The sequence below is a fragment of the Frieseomelitta varia genome, unplaced genomic scaffold (genome assembly GCF_011392965.1).
Source record: "Frieseomelitta varia isolate USP_RPSP 00005682 unplaced genomic scaffold, Fvar_1.2 scaffold_11, whole genome shotgun sequence".
In the NCBI taxonomy this organism is placed as follows: Eukaryota; Metazoa; Arthropoda; class Insecta; order Hymenoptera; family Apidae; genus Frieseomelitta; species Frieseomelitta varia.
In genome coordinates, this window is record NW_025108750.1 from 191,115 (window position 1) to 200,697 (window position 9,583).

The 9,583-nt window shown below is 34.1% G+C and overlaps 1 protein-coding gene across 1 annotated transcript in view; it reads right to left on the reverse strand.

The window, feature by feature from the left end:
* The window catches only part of LOC122528425 (neuroligin-3-like), a 62,756-nt gene extending 53,792 nt beyond the window's left edge, over nucleotides 1-8,964 (reverse strand). The window contains exons 1-3 of the mRNA XM_043653509.1: nucleotides 8,613-8,964; nucleotides 1,916-2,225; nucleotides 1,447-1,654 (exon numbers count right to left, since the gene is read on the reverse strand). Of these exons, the coding sequence (XP_043509444.1) occupies nucleotides 1,447-1,654; nucleotides 1,916-2,225; nucleotides 8,613-8,964 (870 nt within the window). The remainder of the gene's footprint in view (nucleotides 1-1,446; nucleotides 1,655-1,915; nucleotides 2,226-8,612) is intronic.
* Nucleotides 8,965-9,583: the final 619 nt, after the last annotated feature.

Here is a 9,583-nt window from a genome sequence, read left to right on the forward strand (position 1 = left end):
GAGTTAGTGCTCCGCTCGAAATTAGATCGCAGGTTACGATTATGAATAATCAGACGCGTGTATACGCGATATATATTTTTTTAACAAGAGCAGCGGCTAGTACGTACTTTCGCCGCGAGTGTGCAACGAATTATTATTTGCAGCGAACGTTATGAGAATACACGCGAAACGAGCGTGAAATAATTTTCGGGATCGTTGGCTTATCACAGTTTATGAAAAATGAACGATCGCGAACGGTTAAACTGTTTCATCGCGTATGCAGGATCATTACGTTTTTTTTACATATTCTTTTATTGTCGTTCTTTTTGTTATTGCGTGTTTCACAAGTGTATGAGTACGTATAGTTTGGCGAGTATTTATTAAAAAAATCGATGATTAAAAGAAAGAATAGTTAATTTTGGACAGAAAACGAATTAATTCTAGGATGCTGGAGAAAAAAAAATATAATTTACGATTGTCAGTTCCAACAAGAAAGCGATTTTAAAATTCAATTGTATATATTTATTTGTTTATTAAACATTTACGGACAAATATCTTGCGTTGTGACAAGAAAGAAAAGAAGTCATGTAAGAAATTATATTTTAGAAAAATGTAAATTGAAAAAATATAAATGTAAAATATAAATGTGAATTAAAAATATATTACGTCATAATATATAAAAATATATTAGAAAGAAACAGCATAGTAGGACCTTATATATATTAAATGATCTTCGAATTGAACTGAACTGTTTAAATTGAAAAATATTTCCCAAGAGTAAAAATCAATTTGATCAACAATCTAATTCAGCAGTCTAATTATTAAAAATTGCTTGGAATTTAATGTGGCGGGCTGAAAATAGCGGTTTATTCTTTGTTAATGTACAATACGTTTTTTATAATAATGCGCAGAAATAAAGCGTATATCTAATAAATTACATCACGACATCAATAACAATATTTTTAAATCTTTCAGTTATGTCATCAGTATTATTTTTACGTTTAACGCATTTATAACATATAACACGATTTATATTTTAAATTTAACATGTAACACGATTTATATTTTACGGTATTTATAACAGATGAAACGACATGTACATTTTACATTTATTGGATGCATTTATATAACAATGGATTTGCATAAACTTATTTCAATTTCGCACTGAAATACATCCTGTTCGCCAACAATTAATATCAAAAATCCGAAAAAATAAAAGGTAGGACGAAATACATTTTTTTTTCTCGTAACGTGCGATCTTCATTTTGCGTTCTCCGTTTTAATTACTTCAGCGTAAGATAGTATAGAACGTAATATAGAAAATCGGATAAAAATTAAACGTATCTTTATCCACGCGTAATCTTTAATCTGTTTCGTCGGAATTGGTCTATTAAATTCTTCAATTAATTGATTAATTGAATCTGTCGACTAATTTGTTAATTCATTAATCTATCGGAATTCACCCACCGTGTAAAATATCTCCGTCAGATGATACACGTACGCGTTTCGCACGTACGTCCTAATTATTCTGTCCCTTCTCTCGCCCTCGAATCCTTGCTGTACATCCTTTTCCGCGAATTTCCATAATGCCTCGCTGGTAGTTACACCGAATAACAAATCGTATTTGTTGTTACTTGTGATCGGAGCACCGTGTTCAGCTTTCTTTGGCAGTGGTCTGAAACAAAATGTATTTATGCTTACGTTTAAAATCGTGCGTTGACACTGACACATGCGTTTTTAACGATAAGAAATGTTGCATGCTGAACAAAGTAGGATAAGTTTCCTTATTCATTATTCTTGTAATTGTGATTTCATTCTTCAAACGATTTTTTGAAGAATTTATATTATATTAAGTTATTAAGAATTTAAATTATATTAATTTATTCTGAAAGTGAATTCGTTCCTCGTTCTCGGAGAAGGAACGATTGTTTCTTACCCGAATCCTTGGAACTCCGGGCCCATGTACGACAGCAGATCTTTCTGGAAGTCTGGCTTGATCACTACACCGTCGACACTTGGTCCAAACGCGCTCAAAAACGTCGGTGGTTGAATATCGACCTGCATCAGCTCGTCCAGACTTCGGTCTCGGAGACAGTCGACAATTAATTCGTTGTCCTTAAGCAAATCCTCGGGGATCGAGCAGTTGACTGCCTTGGCGAGCTTCATAGCGTAAGAAACAGGGTCTTCGACAACTGCCCACGACGATAGAGCGCTGCCTGACAGTAGGATGGCTCGTTTGAACAACCCTGCGTGTAGAATTTAATATTTCAAGTATTTACTATATTAAATTTAACGTACTGATATATTTAGAATATATAGAATTTAATACATTAATTAAATGGTACCGACATATCGTGTAAAAAAAGCTATTCGAAAAATTATAATATATAAAATTAATATAATTATTATTATTTATTATAAGCTATTCGAAAAATTTATAATATATAAAATTAATATAATTATTATTATTTATATAATTTAATATAAATTATTAATATATTATTAAATTATATAAATATTATATAATTTAATATATTTATATTTATTATTAATATATTATGTAATATATTATTTATGTAAAATGTATTTATATAATTATGTATAATTATATAGGTATAATTATTAAACTGCGGATTCTTATACGAAATTATAGAAAATTTTAAGATACAAAATCGGACAGAATACACGTAACGTGTAAAAATATATACGAAAAAGTAGAAAACTTTAAATAATATTCATTACGTAAAATAATCTTCTAGGTTTTATCTTTTAAATCTGCCAATTAAAAGTCAGAAAAACTCGCAGCTTAACATTATAATTACACTGATCGACAAATTTTAATTTTTATTCGTGTTTCTCATACCGGCGAGTAGTCATTTCCGGATTACGGATTACGGAACATGAAATTCGTTTTCCTCCATTATCCGCAGTTTTCGAAAAATTCAATATTGGGAAAAAGGAAACACAATTTTTTTTTTGTTTAGAGAGATAAAGTTTGATAAATTCTCGAAATTGAATTTTCCCGAAAACAGAGAGTGATGGAGAAAAATGGATTTTCAGATTCATAATCGGCGTGCAAAAATCAACCGTAAGTAGCTGTTTGTTGTAAAAAAAAACATCTTTTTCTGCGGTATGTTTGATACCAGGAATCTTTCAATATTACCGAGACACGCAGGAACCTTTCGTGGTTCCATTTAAAAACACAAAGTGTGTCTTTCCTTTACATGTCTTTCGTTTTTGGCATCTCTGTCAAGGAAGTACTGAAAAATAATTAAAGAAACTCCTCTCTTTCTCCCTAAACGACTGTGTAGTATATGTTAAGATATATTAAACGAGCACTTTATAACTACGGCCATTGAAAAGAAAGTTCTGAAAAACATTTTGGAAAAGAAGCTTCTGCTTTTCCTCGCCCCAAGAGAAACAGCGACGCGTCGTTTCTCTTGCCATTTACTCTTTGAGAGTCCAAGGAAAGAGAAATCAGGTTGTAATGACGAATAGTCGTGGGACGCTTTGATCATTCCTCTATAGAATCTAACCAGGAAACGCTTTGAAAGTATCTATTAAATTCAGTTTTATTGAATTTAATTTGAGCTTTTCGAATCTCAGGTTAATATCGATGGCATTAAATTAACTCTATTGATACCGAAGTTTCGTTCAGGAGACTAATTGTTCTCTTCTATCAATTATTAATAGCGAATACGAGTGTAGATCATTTTCGAACAATGTCGAGAGAAATTTTTTATCAGAAATTGGACACAGTAATACGAAATGAACTAGGAATATTTACGTTTCATAATTGTGAAGTATTATCATTCAGTATGAAAGTAGAAAGGTACAAAACAAGCAACGATAGAATAACAGAAATTGCTGTTTGTTGTTAAAAAGAAAATTGAGAGAGATTTTGTAAAAAAAATCGTGTTATTTTCGGATTTATGAAAAAATAATACCACGTCATTTTTCATACGTTTCATGAATAGTTAGTATTCAATGCTGAAACACCAGTACGTCGGAATTATTTGGACGATATTGAAAGAAGAACAATTGAGTTTGTCAAAATAATGTCAGAAGGATCACAGAGATCAAAAAACAGATTATGTATCCATACAAAAGGTATGATAAAAATATAAAACGTGAATGTACGAATTTGTATATAAAAATTTACAATCTATCATTTTGATTCACATTTTGAGAGATCAAGTCAAGATACTTCTACCAAAGTGAGAAGAAATTTGCGGTAAAACAGAAGATTCGAAACTATATCGATCAACAGTCTTTCCGAAAACTCTGCTGTGCTTCTCTAAACGTTTCTGGTTTTCCAAAACCGAAGTTTTCTCGTTAAATTCACTTCGTGACCAGGCATTTGTTCGCGCCGGACGCGAAAAAATCTCGCCAAAATCTGTCGACTATTAATCGATAGACCGATTTTCGTTCTTTTTATAGAAATTCGAAAATTGCACGTAATGCGAAAATGTATAAAATGTGGAAAATTTTCAGAGTGCAGTAATTTAGCACGTGAAACAATTTCCTACCAAAGTTCCATTTTCCAAGTTGTCTCTAAAGTTATTGTTATCTACAAAAATATAAACCTAGACAAATATTGGCAATTTATTAATAAATTTCCATGTCGAGTAACATTTCTCAGCTGCAACAGGTCTTCGCGAACGATCGATAAATCAAAGTGCATTGTCAAATAAGAAATTTCTTGAAACAATGGTGTTTGAAATGTAAAATTACAAAGAAGATATCTGAAGGGGGTGAAGAAATTTAGATATACAAGAGGATAGCTGTATATTATATTGTATGGCTGCTGCGTTTCGACGTAGAGCATGGAACTATAAATTACAATGAGCCTTTTTTGCGGAAGGACCACCAGGATCGGCATTAAGGAGGAAACGTGCTATACGGCCCGGACAAAGGAGATGGAAATTACATCAGAAAGAACGATATCGGACCGTCACGTAGCAAGGATAATCGAGCCACCGTTCTGTTCTTGTCTCGGCCTCTAACGCAAGAAATCCCAGAAATTTTCAAAGAAAATACACCGTTGGTGAAAGACTCGTTTATGCACGTACAACACACTTTATCGCGTTCGAAGTGACGTCGCAATTGCTACCAGCGAATGTTACAATATCAACGATCGTCGAAAAATTTTTAAAACATCAAACGAAGATTTCTCTGAGAGGCGAGAATTTACGTCGTAATTATAAAAAATAAATTAAGCACGTTAATCGATCCTTTCTGTCCTGAATTTTTGTGTCACTGGATGTTCTATTAGTTACTGCAGACATTTTGCACACACTCGAACATAACACTCGAATATTAAGATATTCGAAAAAATAAAAGTCTACGTAAGGAAGATTTACTGCACAAAAGACGCATAAAACCTTCCAGCGACTCATAAATGTTTATTATTTTACACAGTTTTTTTTTTGAGTACTATTACGTGACATAAAATGCTTCTAAATACCACAATCGCCGTGCAAAGGTTTAAATTACTGGTAAATAAAATATTTATTTAGAGAATGCAGTCGTTTCTACAGATCGTTAAAAACGATCACGATTAAAGATACGACCATCGTTCCAATTTCCGTCTAAACATCGAGCAAGCACTCGAAAAGAATGCACGGCCACAAATCCTGGCTAGAACCTGCCGATCGACATCGATCCAATCGGAAGAACAAAGCTGTTTCGTTAACTTCCAAAAGCCATTGCCTCAATTAATACGTCTTTCGCTGGCTATCTTCGCGGCCGACAGTTTATCAAGACAGATTTATACCAGCAATTTCCAGCGACTTTGTATTCGGAAAGCCCTCATCGACGTAACCGTCCGGGGCAATATTGGTTCGGGGGAAAATCGGCGAGACTAAGCGAGAAATTCCAGTCTGACGGGCTGCCCGGTACGTTGGTCGGCAAAGAAACGAAGAGAGAGAGAGAGAGAGAGAGAGAGAGAGAGAGAGAGAGAGAGGGAAAACGAACGAAAGAAACACAGAGCGGAATCGTGGACGTTCCGCGGCCTCATAAAAGCAGCAAGTATTTTCCAATAGCGCGTGGAGGACGTCCGTGACCATCGGGGAAGATGAACGATATTTCACGCGCATAATATCACCGAGAATTCCTCCTTCGATCGTTCTCGTAGGCAGTTATCTGTCTATTTACACATTATCCTGCGTTTCGCGATTCATCGTTGACGATCGTGAAAACTGTCGGTACAAAGATAAAATGTGTAACTGATGATACCGGTATAGCTGTATCAATTGTCTTTACGTTACTTGCACCCGCTTGTTAGCTCCCATACTTTTTCAAACTCCTTTACATATTTCTATTTTTGTATTTGTCTAATCCTTTTTTTATTCTTATTGTTCCCTTCTATCTCGTTTATCTGATGTGATGACAGCAGATGCGTTTCAGAGGATGCTTCAATCTCTCTGTCGAAAATTACTTTATCCCCGATGCTTTCTTGTTACAGGTGGTTGGTAAAGATGAGGAGAGAATTTATCGAAGATACGTGAAGAGTTATTCAAGAAGATTCGATTCGCGTGAATAACGATAGAAGCGAGGTCTACGTGAGTCGATATCAACTGGTGGACGAACTTATCGAAACATCTTGTTTGATTTTTTTCAGAAAGTAATTTTGTAAAATGTACTCAATTTGTTGTATGTTTTTCAATAATTTTGTTAATAAATTTTTATAGAAAATTATTTGTCAAAGATGTAGTAAACACGTCGTAAATACTTAACTTTTTATTTATATTTTGATAGAAGTTGTCATTATCAAGTAGTATGAGAGATCGTCATAAATCAGACATCTCTTTCAACCCACTCAGTCAGTACTTGATAACAACCATTATTTGTCTTAATTATTTGTTACCGGAAATTTATTTGTTGGAGTTGAAAATATGACATGTCAAATAATTGATTTTTCATTTGTATTTTTGGTGATAGTTCTTATCGCATACCAAATATTTAATCACTCGATAATAACTATTACTTTCCTTAGTTGGTTTCTATGGAAAATTATTTATTAAAGATAAAAGTATAAGATTTCTTACAATGTAACAAACAACTGTAATTTTTATTCGTATTCTACTGAAAACTGTTGACGAGAGACTTAAGTAGTACAAGATCGTCACAAGTCAGACAGTTGTGTAACTTTGCTTATATCTGGATTTTTTATTTAATAACTACCGATCTTCTTAACTATTTTTTATAATAAACTATTTACCAGAGATGAGAGTGTGACATTTCTTATAAAATTTTTTTATTCGTACTCCGACAGGAGCTTAAATTAAAAGATTTAAGTAGTACAAGATTGTCAAATATTTGCTCGTTCCTTTTAGAAGCTCAGCCGTTCGAAAACTCCTGGCAAAGTTATTCCTACAGAATGTAAACCAACGTTGTTTGTTACGTTTTTTCAATCCGCCGTAAATCCTGGACAAGAAGACTATCAATCGATCCGTGAAATTGCATCTCGAGAAACGTCCGAGTCTCAACGTCGATCAGAAGACCAGCTCGACACACATAAGCTCGTTTCCTTCTGAATTCTTCTCGAGAGTCTCGTTAGCGGTTCGCTCCACGATCGAAGGAATCACCGAGAAATATTGGATTCCCCTATTGAAAGAGAAGAGTCTTCGTAACCGCCACCACCGCTGTCTCGTTATTTATGGCATAACGATTTTTCCTTGCGCACATTCGACCGGAACATTCGATCGTTGTTCCGGTTAATTGTTCCAGCACCGGTCGACGCCAGCGAATTTACGAACGGAACAGAGAACGAGTAGAATTTTACCGAACACTGGGAATACGGTTCAGCAATGCAATTTTTGTTACGTTACACGCAACGTAACTTTTCCAAGTTGTCCAAGAATCGTTCAAATAACTTGATGAAAACTTCGACCTCGGAAGACCTACTCTCAAGTTTGATTTCTTTTTCTTATCGATGTTCGGACTTTGAAAACTTCGTGATTTATTTTATAATTCGATTCGCCGAGATGTTGATCTCTTAAGGTTCGTCACGTTAACACTAGAACTACCACAAAGTATAATATTTGTGGCACAGAAATGAAAGTGCAAGATACAAGAAGAAATTAATAATACGTTAAATTATTATTAATATAGTTAAATTATTATATAATTTTTAAATTATTATTAATATAGTTAAATTATTATTAAATTTTTAAATTATTATTAATATAGTTAAATTATTATCAATATAGTTAAATTATTATTAATATAGTTAAATTATTATTAAATTTTTAAATTATTATTAATATAGATAAATTATTATATAATTTTATTATTATTAATATAGTTCAATTATTATATAATTTTTAAATTATTATTAATATAGTTAAATTATTATAAAAAATACGGTGTTATAAATGTACAAAATTTCCATGGAAAATTATAAATTGGTCATTTTGACCACTCCTGGTAGTTCTAGTGTTAAGCATAAGCATTCGTCCGTGCGAAAACAGAAAGGAATTCTTGTTCAAAAAATAGTATCTCAAATGGTGTAACAAATTGATAACAATATTTGAATGGTAAAGCAGTGAAGAAACAAAATGCAAGATAATGTAGTTTAATTTTGTTCGCAAAATTAGTGGCAGTGAGAAACGGAAGAGAAAATCACCCACCACGCACGACCGTCGGGCTGATGGCGAGAAAATGAACACAAGCGGCTCCAGTTCCTTGACCCATCAGCGTCACGTTGTTGGGATCGCCGCCAAACAGGGCGATGTGCTCTTTGACCCATTGAAGCGCCGCGATCTGATCCATCAGCCCGTAATTCGCGACCCTCGCCTTGGTCTGGGGCGCCATATTGGCGTTGAGGAAACCAAGCACGCCCAGCCGGTAGTTCATCGTCACGATCACTTGGTCTGTATAGCTGGCCAGCACGCTGCCGTCGTACGGATTTCCGCTGCCCCAGTCGTAGCTTTCTCCGTGGATATACAGCACCACCGGATGCTTTCTACTATTGTCCGCCATGCCTGCACAGAGAAAGATATCGTTTCAACGTTTTCCTCTCACATAGTGAACACGGCGTAAAAGAAAAAATATCTAGATGAGAAATAGAGAATTTAGAAATCTTTCTACTCTTATATGTCTACAATCTACTATTACATACTCTTGTATTTCTACTCTTATAATAATCGTCGCGTCGGAATTGATTACAGTAGTTTCAGCGGAAACGTAAAAGTATATACGCTCGTTTTTACCTACGCGCGGTGTTAGATTTACGACGTTCTGCAAGTTCAAGATGAAGTTCTATCGTTTGATTTGAAACCTCACGGTTTGTGGTTCGAGGTTTCAGACTTGCACTGTTTTCAATTAAGAATTAAATTAGAGTCGGAATTATTTTTGTTTAAACGTATCGTACGCAATACGCGTACACGTAGCGAGAACCACGTTTCCTTCAAAAATTTTATTCTCACTCATTGGCCATTCGTTCTATTTTTTCATTTAAACCTATATAGTTACCCGGACGTTTCGCGAAGACTGCGACTGTCAAATATTCTTAAAAATACTGTGTTCTGAGATGTGCAACCTTCAGACAAATATTTTCAAAAATACTGTGTTCTGAGATGTGCAACCTGTGCCGTGGTCA